Source organism: Syngnathoides biaculeatus, chromosome 6 (assembly GCF_019802595.1).
Source record: "Syngnathoides biaculeatus isolate LvHL_M chromosome 6, ASM1980259v1, whole genome shotgun sequence".
Lineage (NCBI taxonomy): Eukaryota > Metazoa > Chordata > Actinopteri > Syngnathiformes > Syngnathidae > Syngnathoides > Syngnathoides biaculeatus.
This window is the reverse complement of record NC_084645.1, coordinates 18,882,194-18,897,733: the sequence shown is the minus strand read 5'-3', so window position 1 is coordinate 18,897,733 and position 15,540 is coordinate 18,882,194. Positions and strand designations below refer to the sequence as shown.

General features: G+C 42.2%; 1 protein-coding gene across 2 annotated transcripts in view; it reads left to right on the top strand.

Moving 5' to 3' along the window:
- Positions 1-15,540, top strand: part of nup93 (nucleoporin 93) — a 34,314-nt gene that overhangs the window by 3,462 nt on the left and 15,312 nt on the right. For both annotated transcript variants that reach the window (XM_061823413.1, XM_061823412.1), the window contains exons 3-4: positions 335-452; positions 12,817-12,879. In XM_061823413.1, the coding sequence (XP_061679397.1) occupies positions 335-452; positions 12,817-12,879 (181 nt within the window). The remainder of the gene's footprint in view (positions 1-334; positions 453-12,816; positions 12,880-15,540) is intronic.

Genomic DNA, 15,540 nt, shown 5'->3' with positions numbered 1-15,540 from the left:
GTTCCCCAAGCGCATTTGAGGACCATTTTGTTGATAGCATTAACTTTTTCCAAATGCACGCGACCAATAACCAGCATTGATTGTGGGACATGAGTACAAGAGGGGCGGGTCAAGCCAGGGGTTAAGACAATGCGGCTATCTGATTGGCTATTATTGTAGGAGTTATTGACATGTCGGAAAGGTCCATTTTAACATTGCTGACTGACACCACATGCAGTCTTCTCTAAGCTGCTCAACAAAGTCTCTTTCTCCCTCTATTGGACATTGGGTTCAAAGACAGGTCTTTTCTGCTTACCATCAGTCATCACTGACAAGTTCTCTGTCCCTACCTCAGGTCTATCCTCCTGGGTTCCAGAGGTTTGGATATCTTCCATATATCTCAACGACTGGAGAGTTTAAGTGCGGCTACTACTTTTGAGCCGCTGGAGCCAGTTAAAGACACTGACATACAGGTAGGGTCCACCTAAGAAGCTTTGAATCCACTTTGCTCGAAGGGTGGGTACACACACAGAGCCCTCACGTATTGGGTGGAAAAAATGGAAATATGGTTATTGCGTGTGTGGTGTTTGTCAGGGAGACTGTGTTCCACACAAAAATATCTGCATTGACTGTTGTCAGTCTCCTCCAAATCATGTCTGTCATAGTACCAAGAATGGGAGGCAATATGGTTTCTCAGGGAATCCAGACTGTTGGATGCCCTCCGAAGCATTAAGGGATTTGAGATTTGTATGGTTGAGAGGTTTCTTGCTTAAAACCTAGAAATGACGAGCTGAGGTTCAATTGGGTTGAGTGTTGTTACAAATGAGAACTGCATAATTATTTGAATTTCAATCATGATTGCGATTTCGGATGCTGCGAGTGAACGAGCCTGATTGTCAGCGATTTTCTACATTTAAAATGCGGGAACTTTGGCATATGAAAAGTGCTTAACTTGCAGCTGTCCCTGCAATACAGTCAGCCAACCACCATGGGGCGAGCCCATATGTTTAGGCAAAATCAAAGTCAAAATCAGGGCCCGGGGGGGCCAAATGTGGCCCGCAAAAGGAAATCACGTGCATCAACTTCCATGATTCGTGCTAAAATCCGAACAAAAATTCAAAATTGTCATATGGAATGAACAATTATGTTGAGATGGCACACCAATCCTCATTTTATGGTAACTTGATCACTAATTGAGCAAACTATTATCCTTCTGATTTTGAAACTAATTATCTCTCAATTTGTTTTGTGTGAAATCATGATGAGGTATGGTTTCACTTTTGTAACAGCCCTATGAGAGAAACTGAAACAACAATGTGGCCCTTGACAAAAGTTAGTTTGACACCCCGTGTTAAGGCTTCATTATGTTCCAGCACTGTGACCCTAGTGAGGATAAGCGGTAAGGAAAATGGTTAGATGGACTTCGCTCGATGAATTTCAAAATAAAAGCCTAAAATGGGATTGATATCCAATGTAGCCAATTGTATATCAAGCTTTTGTTTTGAAATTGCCCCTCTCAGCACATTGGAAAAGACTATGTTGCAGTAACACACGGTTAACACTGTAGGCATTGACTTCCAACTTTTCGACTGGCTGACCGGAAGAACTCTGGTGGTAAATAGGGACAATTTGCAACAGTTGAGTTTGTTGCAGTTTGTCGACCATGCAAGACTGACCAATGGTTAAATGGTCTTTGAAAATTCATCATATTGACGATGGGGATTTTCAAATGAAAAGTTGGTGCTGACAGCCAATTGTTATTCTCTCCTATGTATTAACTGTATTGCAATCCATGATCACATTGGTTCAGTTGACCAGATGGTTCACTCCCTTAAGTGCTTTTTATTGGGGGGGACATTTATTTTTGTAAATGTCTATTATTAATTCCGATATAAATATTCATTTTGAAGTGAAAACTGTTACATATTGTTTGTTAAAAATGATGCTGCCACATCTGTGTTGCTTCGCTTTGGTTTGGGACCTCCCTTGGTCCTGGGGGTCGGTGGTGCCATCCACCTGGGTGGGTCCCCTGCTCGATGGCAAATATGGCAGTTTAAAACGGGCATCTTCAGATCATACTTACTGGTGTGTGTACTGTACAACAGGTGTCTGCATGTTTGACTTTTTTGTACTGACACATATTCTGAAATTTTTAAAAAAATGCCCAGAAAATACATTTAAATTTGTGATTGTAAGGTCACAAAGTGTTCAAGGGGTATATTAATTTTTTTCCATTATGGCCTTTTTTTGTTTTTGGGGGGCAGGGGTGCAGGGACCCGATGGACCAGTTGAAAGTCACTGTACTAGACAGAAGAGGAAGATAAAGGCTTTACTGCTGGTCAAGGGTGTTAAAATCATTTTTAAGATGCCGATCCACAATATGTCCATGAAAAGATGAAGTTGATGAAAATAAAAGTGGGAAAACGGCAAACAGTGAAGTACAGTAGTTTTTAAAAACATTTACTTCGCACACTTATTTTACTCTGAGCTGGAACACAACATATCATTGTTGAGTGAAACATATAATTTCCACTCATTTTATTTTGGAAAGGAATTTGAGATGCAATTGTGATTTGAGTTACGAGAATGGTCACAAAATGAATCAAACTTGTCAACATACAATTCTAGTTCTCCAGTAAAGTTGGTCAGTTTTTATTTTTATTATTAATTTTTTTTTTGAGCTTCTCTCTCTGTTCCTCCCCACTTTTGGTTTTTAATCATCTATTGGTCTCTAAGTTAATTTATCACTGTTGCAGATGTGTCATTTTTGTTCACCACCCCCAACCACCTCTTTTTTTAAATTAGGAAAAACTGTACAGAAAATGGATGGATTTCTTCTCATTCCTCTCTGATTTAATTTTACTCGCTTCCGTAATTGTTTTTTCATCCCCATTCCCATCTTTCTCTCCTCTTGGTGCACCGGATGTCAGTTAGTCTGGGTGCTTCTGACTGACTGATTTACCGGTAGTGCACTTAGCTTTTGGCAGCATCAGAGTATACGTACAGAAGAACACACACACACAATCTAATTGACTAGAATACTTGCCTTTCTGTGGAAGCAAACTGCGACTTCACATTAGCAAAGAGCATAGGAAGGTGTTTATCACTACTGTTAGCATTGTATTACAATGTCTTCTCTATAAGCCATTGTTGTGATTTTTAAAAACTTATTTTTATTTTCTATGCAGAACAGGAGTTTTGTTGATGACAGTATACAGTGGATTAAAAAAAGTATACATCCCCCTTGAACATTTTGTCACCTTAAAATCACAAACTCAAATGTATTTTGTGGAGATTTAATGTTGCTGACCAACAGCAAGCACACCAGATTGTGTGTGTGATTGTGAGTGTGACTGTTGTCTGTCCCCATGTGCCCTGCGACTGGCTGGCAACCATTTTAGGGTGTAGCCTCCCTCTGAATCGATGACAGCTGGGGGGGGATCGGTCCCAGCACTCCTGTGACCCTCGTGAGGATAAGAGACTAAAAAAATGGATAGATGTTTCAATTGTGGGTCCTGTAGGTCGCTAGGAAGGGACAAGCCAGCTCACCCATCTTCTGGGGACCCAACCACAATGACGCCACACACTCCTCAGGACCTAGAGCGGTCCTCTAGACTAACTGAACCACCCTGACCCATCCTGAAAGGAGGGACCATCAATCCCCACATGCAATACTCTCTACCCAGCGTCTCCCACTACTGCCACCATGCCCGGAGAGAATGGGGGCCCCAACCACCAACAGGTCCCAAGGCAGAACCCACCTACCCCCGAAAAGCACACAGCCCAAAAGCACCACCACCATCGTGATGTCATCCATAAACTTTACCGTCTTCGTGCTGCGGTGTGTGGAGGAGTAGTCATGTGTATAGAGGTTGAAGAGTAGGGTGCTCAGAACACAGCGCTGAGGAGAGCTGAGCCTGATGGCTGAAAACACCTCGAGGCCTACTCTCACCCTCTAAGTACAGTCTGTCAGGAAGTTTATCCAGCAATAGATGAACTCTGATATTCCAAGTTCATTCAGCGGCATCACCGGTCTGTCAGCCAAGATGGTATTAAACGCCGAGCTGCTCTAGGTGGGAAAGTGCAGTGTGGAGAGCTGTATTTATACCCTCTTCTGTGGACCTGTTGGCCCTGTAAACAAACTGAATGGGGTCAACGTGTAGGATGGCGGTAATGTGAGTCCGTACCATTTTTTTTTTTTCTTGCCGTTTGGTAATGATTAATATTAGTGCCACCGGACGATAGTCATTTAGACTGCTGATGATTTTTTTTTTGGGGGGGGGGGGGGTCGGTGTTTGAAGATTTTAAACAGGGTGGAATGTTTGCCCGGGTCTGGGAGTAGTTAAAGGTCTTGGTAATGACCCCTGCCAGTTGGGCTGCACAGTCCTCAACCACCCAACCCGGCACGCCATCAATTCCTGTAGCTTTCCTTGGGTTCACAGATCCCGGCATCCGCCTCCCCTCATTCACCACAAGGTCCACCTGCTGCTGTGGGTTAGCGGACGTGGAGAGGCCGTCCCTGATGGCACCCTAAAGTGGGTGAAGATACTCTATTTAATTCCTCTGCTAATGAGGCACCGCCACCATCTGTTAACAGGGTGCAGACTCTGTGGTTGGTTATTTGCTGGACCCCACGCCACACCTCCATGTAGTCTTTCTTAAAATAATCCTGAATCCTCCTCTTTATATGTAGCCTTTGCCTCTTTCATTCCCCTCTTTTAGCCTGCTCTTGTTGTACTGTAGAGCTCCGTGTCCCCGGATCTGAAGGCAGCGTTCCTCTCCCCCAAGCAGGGTCTGTATCACTTTTTTCATCCAGGTTTTCTTATTTGGATAAACCCAGATGTGAGTGTCCACAATTGAGATGTTTGAGCAGTACTTTATATACTAAAGGACAGTTGATAGATACACTTCCAGGTCATCATGCTCAAACACATCATAGTTTGGTTCAAAGCAGTCCTGCAGTTGTTGAGATGCACCTTGAGGCCAAGTCTTCTGTTATATATGGGATGGGAGTTCTTTTTTTAAGTGGAATGTATGCATGGATTAGGAACAAAGACATGACTCTGATATTGAGAGGCCCTGTAGCTCAGTGGTGAGAGCACTGGTTTGGTAAACCAGGGGTTGTGGGTTCGTATCCCACTGTGGCATCCACTCCCTGAGAAGGGTTGCGTCAGGAAGGGCATCTGGAGTAAAAATTGTGCCATACATATATATGCGCGTTCATCTGAGATGACACGCTGTGGCGACCCCGAAAGGGACAAGCTGAAAGAAACTTACTTACTTACATGACTCTGATATTGCAGGGATCTTGAGCAAAAACCCTGTTTGATGTTCGAATAAAATTTGTCTGATGGATTTTCTCCCCTTGTAGCACATTTCACGTTGATGTAGTTTAGGGAATACAGTTTTTAGATCACCATGGTTCATATCCCCTGCTACAATGTAAATGGCTTCTGGATAAGTGCGCTGTTGTTTGCTTTGTCATGAAAAAGTCAGAGGGCTTGGTTAGCATTAGCATCTGGGGGATGTACTCTGCAGTGATGAGAATATAGGTGGAGTCCCGAGGCAAATAAAAGGGAATGCATTTTACAGTCATATATTCCACATGGGGAGAGCAGTGGCTGTACAATGTTTTAGCATCCTTAGCCCTCCTCTCCTGCTCATCCCTCAGTCTATCAGTGTAGCGTGCCGCCTGCTAACGACAACAGCAGCGTATGGTATTGAGCCAGGTTTTGTGAAAAATCAACGCACAACAGCCTTTTATGTCACCGTTGGTGGAGACCAGCAGCCTCAGCTCATCTGTCTTGTTCGCGAGGGACCTTGTATTTGCAAGGAAGACACTAGGTTGCGGTGGTCAGTGCATGCTCCGGCGTAGCGTAGCTAGAGCCCCTGCTCTGCGGGTTTCCTCACCTTCTCACTACGGTGTTTGGGTCTTCTTTCTCTCTCTCTCATGAACCAAAGGGCACTGGAGCCCCTGGCAATATCTCCCAGGATGTTTTGGGAGTGGGCAATTTTAGCCATCACAGTCATAGTCCTCACGCTGTGTACTCTGAATTCCAAAATCTCTTGTCGACTGCAGACTTTATCTGCATACGCATTCATACAGAGTTTACCCGCAAATAACCATACATACAGAACGAAGCACCTTGCGACGAAGCACCCTGCCACACCATTGATACTTGCAGCCAATGTTGCTGGTAACCTTACCATAGAGGTCATAAACGCAAAATCTATAATTGACACATGATTAGAAATAACTGGCAAACAAACAAAGGTATAACAGATGATAACCTACAGAAGATTAACAAACAAAAAAACAGGAACGGGAAACTACTGACACTCAACTGAGAATGTCATAGAGAAACCAGAAAACTACACTTAAGCATGATGAAAAACAAGCACAAAGCAATATTGGTGATAAGGCAATAGTCTGGTGTCTGTCCAGTTTGTTCTTTTAAAAGTCAAGCCGAATCCAACCACGGTCAGGTGTGGGCAGGAGACTCCTCCCATCCATGACAGTAATTAGAAAAATACACAAATCACCTTAGAGTTCCTAGACCCTGCTTTCTCGTAGGAAAGTGTGTCGGTGGAATTGAGTAGGTCTTTGAAATATTTTTCTGACAGACACAATCTACCGAGTCGAGGTCGGCAGTCCTTCATCCCGGGTTTAAAACTCCTCAAGTTTGTAGATGAAAGGACGTTCGCCTCATCAAAACATTGATGAGACTGCGTATCAAAAGCAAGTGATGCGCCCAACACAACCTGGAGTTGAACAGGCTCAAGACCACAGAGATGATCGTGTTCTTCATAAGGCATCTTTTGCCACGGCTGCCCCTCATGCTTTCCAACTGCGCTGTGTTAACTGTCAAGACCTTCAAGTTTCTGGGAATTAGTTTTTTTAAGACCTTAGTGAGAGATCAATCCTCCATCCTCAAAAAGGTCGAGCAGAGGATGTACAACTCGTACTTCGTCCGGCTTCTGAATTTTCCACAGCAGTCATTAAATCAGTCCTGTCTTCTTCCAGAAGTGGGTGCACTGCTTTCCCTTTCTGAAATTCAGAATGGGGGACCAGAATTTTTTTGAAGGTGCCCACAAGTTGCTTTCCATGGTCTCACCCAACTCCTCCCACGCTTAAGTTTTTGCCTTGGCAACCACCAAAGCTGAATTACGCCTGCTCTGTTGTTACCTCTCAGTTACCTCAGGAGTACCAGAATAAGAAAAAAAGGATGAATGAACCCCCTTTTCATCTTGATTGAATCTCTTACTCCCAGAGTCCATTAACAAATTGAGAGTTTGCTGCCGTGACAGGCAATAACCACCTTATGGTGAAAACTTAGGTCCGCCACCTCAACAATGGAGGCAAGGAACATGATCCACTTTGACTCAATGTCCTCCACCTCACCTGGGACATGGTAAAAATTTTGCTTGAGGTGGGGGTTGAAATTACTGGCAGGTGACCCTGACAGCCTTTCTAAGAAATCTTTATAAAGGTTATGAGATTTCTGGTGAAAATCCAATTGTCATGGATCAGTTGATTTTGCTGCTTTGTTCTTCATCCCCTCAAATCATGCACCTAGTGGCGGAGGAATAAACGAGACTAAAGAAAAATGGGGAACTCTGGGGGACCACAAAAATGGATGGAATAGAGAAACAGGGCATGGGATGCTGTGAGCATTGCTGTTAGGGGAAAAATGGCGCCCAACCGCTATTCATTGCATCTCCGTGTCCTCATCTCACTTTACTCCGTTCGAGTGAGGTCTCTCACCATGCTCTTTATACATTTTTCTTCATTTTGATATTTTTTTTTTCCTTTCACATTTACATCCTCTCCTTTCCTCTGCCCCCGCTACCTCCACCCCCATAAGCTTTATACACACTCATCCTTCAGCAGTGATGGCAGCAAATCCAGTCGGCTGAGCACATAGCGGGTGCAGCGCCACTTAAACATGGCTACATAGGGTGTGTGTGTGTGTGTGTGTGTGTGTGTGTGTGTGTGTGTGTGTGTGTGTGTGTGTGTGTGTGTGTGTGTGTGTGTGTGAGCAGTGTTGGACAAGTGTGTGTCAGTGACGGGTGGTTACTCGTTCCTACAGTCTTCCTGGGATTATGAATGAATGTGCTTATGCGGCACGTGCAGCTCGCTATTCTAGTGTGTGCTGGCTTGCACACAACGACTGCAGCTATGCCATATGCCGCTCTGAGTGAGTGTGACTACAGGTCACGTTTGCTTAACATGTTTGCGTTTTGTGCTCTCCCCACCTAATTCTCCCCACCCATGTGCCTCCGGAACCCTTCATTAACTAAACATGACCCGTAAGAGCACGATTAGCCTCATTTCAAGACAGGATGTCGGAAGCCATCAACCAAGGAGGGATAAATTCCATTAATATAATTGCACTGAGAAAAGGAAGGAAGGAGAGGGGATACGACGAAAGGATGCATAGATGGGTGAAAGAAATAAAATGAGTGGGATGGAGGAAGGTAGGAGGCGCAGGGTTGTCAACAATGTTTAGATAAAGTGAGGGAGTGTGTGAACGAGAGTAATATTTGGCTGTGGGAGGGGGGAGTCATCTGATGGTATGAACAGATACCCTATACGAATCCATAGTTCCTTCCCATGCATCCCCCCTGTGTCTGCCTCCACAGTTGGTATGGCCCTCTGACAATAAAACCACCTCCAGTGAGTCTTGGTTTGGCACTTACACTCACTTCTTTGGGGTTCATAATCAATGGCCTGGTTTCAGACAGGAAAAGGCTGCAGGCGCACTGCCAAGCTGGCCATAGAGGGCAAGGGGAACACGCCCCAGAATGGCGGCCACTGTCGCCGCTGCTGCCTCCCTGACACGAAGCACCACGGAGGGATGAAGAAACCGAAGGGCAAATCAGGTCTTGCCTGTTCTGTCAAAACCCAGAAACCAAGGCACAGACAAAGAAAAAAAATATTTTTTTAATTCTTCTGTGTTCACACATCTTCTTTTCTGCCAGCCAGCCTCTGAGCATGAGTGAGTATTACCCACACACACACACAAGAATCTCAGCACGCACTATTAGACAGCTACCTGCTTTGTCTCTTACACTTCTCACCTGTCTGTCTTCCTCGCTCTTTTATATGCTTAGATTATTGATCACTGGCAAATGCAATATATTGTGAAAGTACTTATCATGTCATTGATTGAAAATGTTAATTAAAACAAGATTAACATATATGCTTACAAGGGGTGTATGCATCTGTAGCTGTTTAATTATGATATTGCAAACTGCAATACTTTTTGAAATATGTTTTATATATATTTTTTTTTGGGGGGGGGGCATAAGCGCACATGCAGGGAACTGGTCAGTTCTTTGTGTCATGGCAAGTGAGGTCAAAAACACCATGCACTCATGTTTCCCAACCTTATTTTGTCTCAAACACTTCTTGTGGCATACTTAGATATTGAATATCCTTTTAACACACTTTGTGACAAATTTCCCTTCAAATGGAGATAGGCCCCATTCAGTTGCACACCAACTATGGAAGAAAGACGGCCTCCATGAGCCGGCGCAGTGAAACAGCCCATGTGTCCATGTTAACATACATGTGAGATCAGACATGCGTCACTCATCAAACGTGAATGGCTACATAATAGTCACTTTCTCCCTTCAATTAAGAAAGAATGTTGACAATTACAAATCTTGTTGCAGTAAATGAAGACAATGCCAGAAAAAGTATTTTTCCACAAATTTAAAGACCATCCACACTCAATTTGACCTATGTAATGTCCTTACATACTTATCTCCCCCCCGGTGGTTGTGCTATTGAAAATTCTGGGCTTTTATGGTCAACTGGCTGCAAATGTTCATTGTGGTTGCCTCTTTGAGGAGGCACAATGTAAGGGTGGGGCTTCCAGAAAACATACATCCTTAGCTATCTTAAATACCACGTCAATTGTTTGACAATTAGCATAAATGTTCCTTTTTTCTACGATTTAACTTAATATATATTCTGCTTTACATTGTCTTTATTTTACAATTTGACCATGAACGTGTATGTAAAATAAAAGCATAGAGAGTCATCTGCGCAGGGTTAGGCTGAGGAACATGTCACTCTCACCTGTCATCTACTGACCAAATTGTACATATCAGTTCCTTGTCATTGTTTCCCAGATAGTTCTAAAATTAAATTCCTAATACCCACACAAGAAACATGATCCTTGAATAGGAAAGCGATTTTTTTTTTTTCTTTTTTTTTTGTCAGACCAAGTGGTCATTTTGGCCACCGCAAAGAGCTACATAAACCAAAATACATTTGGCACCAAAAATGTCTTCTCGGCGTCTTTCTTGGCAGAAGGAATTATGATGACATCAAAAAGACTGCACCGAAAAATTGTTCTGGTTGCAGTTCATTTCAAGGAAGAATGCAGCAGAGATACTACTGTGTTGCTCAACGTGTCACTGCTGTTTAAGATTCTAGCCGAATGAGCAGCTCTTCTCGCACCGCCTGTTTCTCTATAGTTTTCCCTTCCAACAATTACAGGAATAATAATTAGTTCCCAGAGACAAAGATGATGATTTCATTTATATGTATGTTTGTGTGTGTATATATATATATATATATATATTTTTTTTTTTTTTAAATTGGGATGCAAGGACCTATAAAACCATGACATCAACAGGTGTTGCTTGCTTATTGGAAAAACAAGATTGAGACCTCTAGTAATAGATACAAATCTTAATTTTAAACTTTATAATATACTGTAATGGTAAATCACCTGACCAGATCTTTCTGCATAATGAGAATCAATTCTATTTATATATATATATATATATATTATATATATATATATATATATATATATATATATATATATTTTTTTTTTTTATTTTTATTATTATTATTATTATTGTCTGGTCAGTGATGGTAAAATTGCTTGTATTCTCAATTTCAGGGGATAAAGGAAGACATGGAAATACTGTATAAGAGAGAATGTATGTGACTAATGGTAGGGAAATCAACCAGCAGGTGGCTTTTATATGGCACACAAGAGAGGTGATGAGGGAGGAAATAGGAGGCCAAGAGTGCTCATTTCCCTGTAAGCGAGCATCCTCTCTTGTTGGCTCCAAGAATAGCAGTCACATCCTTTTTTGCAACTAAGATGATCCTGTCCGCCGTAGACAGAAAAGTAAATAGCACCAAAAATGACATAATTATTAAATACATCAGATATTATCTGACAGCGGCAGCATAAAAGGCTCTTCTATCAGGTCAGAGGGTATTCAGTTACAGTACATAAATTCTGAAAATTTTAACCTTCAGGGCATTTAAAGAGAAGGAGCATCTTTTGTCCTTTTTGCTGATGTATTATCCTCAACAGCTGCTAAACCATGAAAGAATACACGCTAATCAAATTTAAAAGCTCCTGGACATATATTCACTTATTTGTTCATTTAACGAGTACTTTTTTTTTTTAGATTACTTATTGTATTTAAATTTTAACTCAACACTGGTACTTATTCAGTGAACTGTCATTGTTTGACCCCCTATAAGATAAGGACGAAAAGTCTTCTAAATCACAGGTGTCAAACTCCAGGCCCGGGGCCCAGATCCGGCTCGCCACTAGGTTTATGTGGGCCGCGAAGGCAAATCATGTGTGTCAACTTCCATGATTCATGTTCAAATCTGGACCAAAATTTCAAATTGTCGTATTACAAACAATGTTGAGGTATTGCAAGCATTTGTGTTTTACCAAACATCAATAATAGTTGAAAAATCCATTAACCTTGATTTCTGATTCCAAAATAAGTTCATAGATTTTGTGTGTAAATATGATGAAATGACTAAACATTTTTATGGTTTCAGTCATTAGGGCCCTCTGAGGGAAACCGTAACTAAGTGTGGGTCGTGATAAAAATGAAAAATTTGACACCTCTTCTACATGATAAACAGGAACATTTTGAAGAAGGCAAATCTGAATTTTCGTCATGTTTAGTATTGACTAACAGCAATTATGCTCATTTATGGGTTCCGAACAAGGACTTCAATGACTCAATTTCCTAGAAAGACATTTTTTTAGATGTCTGATGCGTACAAATATCATTCCTTTAAACGCCGTTAAGTTGTGATCAGTAAGGAGTTTGATCACTTCCAAATGAGTCATCAGGCTGTTATTCCTTTACATAATTGTGAGTCAAAAAACCCATTTGACTAAAGTTCCTTGAAATGGGGAAAAATATGTATTTGAAAATATTTTAATTGAATATGAGAATCGCCATGTGAATGTTCTGAACTCACTACCTCTCATTTTGATGATTCCTGAAAATGACCGCTCCATATGCTTGTCAGCGGTCACTGACTTTCCATCAGCATTTTGCGGTTGTGCCTCATGCTCATCTGCATGCAGCATTTGTTACATAAGAACCACTCGCAAATGAACACTCTTGTGATTGCTAAGTTTGTCTTAAAAATACATCAAGTCGAATAAGAGTACAGGTTTTACAGGGAGAGCCGCACGAGTGGGAGGGATGTTTTTTGCAACGGAAGCCATTTTGCAAAGCTCTCAAAATGGAGTCTGTGGTGATTGCTGTCTCATGGCAAAATTGCATGTGGAGAATTAGTCCAGCTCAAAGTGCAAACTTTTGCTGTTTCATCTGTGTGAAATAGCAACTATACATTTCACTAATCCCGACACATGCTTGATAAACGTCTTCTTGTCTCCCGCTGAGTAAATGCCTGTTACAATTCTCCCTGTAGGACATTTTTTTCATCTCATCTTTTTGTTCAGCCAAGCTAAGATATCATCCTCTTTTTCTCTTCCCCTCTCTACCCGCCTTGCCCTCTTCTGCTGTCTTCCTGTTTTTCCACAGGGCTTCTTGAAGAACGAGAGGGACAACGCCCTGCTGTCCGCCATCGAGGAATCTCGCCGACGGGTCAGTGCCATGCCTAATGTCTCTTGGTTCTTTTGAGATGGATGACGGACCAAAGTGGGAATTTAGATTTAATACTCATTTCACTACAAACGCACCTCAAAAATTAACAAGGCTAAATGATCTTAGGTTATGATATGTTTTCATGACCAAATACCTTTGTAAATTAGAAGATACTTTAGGTTTAATGTGATTAAGTGTACTTTTTGTCCCATCTTGCCTGGATTGAGAAGACTGCCTTTTGATTTTTTCCAACATTGAGTTAAGAAAATCTGAAAACATACATGCTTTTTTTTCCCTCACGTGTTTTGGCTGTGATCTAAATGGTGCGAATCTTCAGGGAATGGGTTTGAAATGGCTTCCCCGGTGAGCAGATTTAATAGCCCCAGCCTTTAATTAGTTGTTGTTCCCATTATCTCCCTGTTCCCTGTGGGAGCAGGAAAGACTTATATGAAGGGTTGAATCACCAAATGGTCTGAAGACGTATAAGAAAGCTTACATTACATTCCCCTCCAGATGTCTACATCCTGAACCCCAAGGTAAAAGTCATTTCAAAATGTCTTTGTGTCCCACAGGTTCATGACAGAATACAATGCTCAAAACCCTTACACTACCAGTCAATTTAAATATTCAGTTTATCAAAAGAGCTTTATAAAATAGTCATTTGATGTCGACAGTATTCAACATTTGGCGAAGTTAGAAGCACCCTTGAAATAGCCATTTTTAAAAAGTATTACAGCAATAATTTCATCAATCCATTAATTTTCCAAGTCGCTTACCCTCACATGGGCCGCGGGATTGCTGGAGCCTATCCCAACTATTAGGAGGCAGGGTACATTTTAGACTGGTTGCCAGCCAATCGCAGGGCACATAGAGACAGACAACAGTCGCACTCACAATCACTCCTAGGGGCATTTTAGAGTGCCCAATTAATGTTGCAAGTTTTTGGGATGTGGGAGGAAAGCGGAGTGGCCGGAGAAAACCCACACAGGCATGGGGAGAACACGAAAACGCCACACAGGGCTGGCTGGGATTTGGACCCGGTCCTCAGAACAGTGAGGCCAATGCTCTAACTAGTTGCGCCATTGTGTCGCCCTATAATTTCGTAAGTAGCCAAAAATTACTCTGGTGGTTTACTTACAAATGTTACAGAGACATTCACACTAAATAAGCACAGATTTTGTGTTACATTGGCGTATTGCTGCAATGATCTACTCAAATGTGTAGTAAAAAAGCTGAGAGATCCAAGTAGGGAGCAATTTAACTCAGTAAATGGGGACTCCAGTCCAGATTGGTATCTCCCTGGGCTGGAGATGGAAAGGATTTAATTTTCTAATGTTCCCATTATCTCACGTCGAGTCTCTGTGGAGGTTTAAAATAGACAAGTCCTAATGGGGTTTCACAAGCTCTACTTGAGTCTAGAGCTAGCTATTAACATCCTTTACTGAGTCTATGCAAAATGGTTTACGTGTAGTGATATCACGAATATCAACATCTTTCCTAGCAGACTAGGTATTACATGCGCACAAAGTTTACTTGCAAAATGATGATATGAATATGGTCTGTTGTTTACATCTGGTATAGAACAGTTATTCGTGATGAAACATGTTTGAATCTTCTTTTCCTCTCGGCTTGTCCCATTAGGGGTCGCCACAGCCCGTCATCTTTTTTCCATGTAAGCCTATCTCCTGCATCTTCGTCTTTAACACCAACTGCCCTCATATCTTCCCTCACAGCATCCATAGACCTTCTCTTTGGTCTTCTTCGCTCTTTGCCTGGCAGCTCCATCATCATCATTCAACCAATCTACTCGCTCTCTCGCCTCTGGACATGTACAAACCATCGAAGTCTGCACTTGAACTTTTTCTCCAAAACATCTAACTTTGGCTGTCCCTCTAATGAGCTCATTTTCTAATCCTATCCTACCTGTTCACACGTTGAGAAATGCTCAACATCTTCATTTCTGCCACCTCCATTTCTGCTTCCTGTTGTTTCTTCAGTGCCACCGTCTCTAATCCGTACATCATGGCTGGCCTCACCACTGTTTTATTAACTTTGCCCTTCATCCTAGCAGAGACTCTTCTGTCACGTAACACACTAGACACCTTCCACCAGCTGTTCCAACCCGCTTGGACCCGTTTCTTTACTTCCTTACCACACTCACAATTGCTCTGCATTGTTAACCCCAAGTATTTTAATTCATCCATCCTCGCAATCTCTTCTTCCTAGAGCCTCAATCCAGGTCCAAGGGGATTCCAGTCTAACCTCATCTGTCAGCCTATCTATTACCACAGCAAACAAGAAGGGGCTCAGAGCTGATCCCCTGATGCACTCCCACCCCACATTTTACATTGTGCACGTCTTCGAAGGAATAGTAGAGTAATAGAGAAATGTCTCCTATTCTTTGTTCTTGTTGCCATGTTGTTCCTTCTTCTGTATGTCGTACCAGAGCAGCACCGACTGCTGGAGAAAAATCTGTTGTGTTTTTACACACTTGGCCATTAAATCTGATTCTGATTCTGCTTCCCTCATACATGTCGTGTACCATTCTGATATATTTCTCTGCCACACCAGACTTACGCATGCAGTACCACTCCATCAGCTTTCTCTAGATCCACAAAGTCACAATGTAGCTCCTTCTGACCTTTTAGTACTTCTCCCACT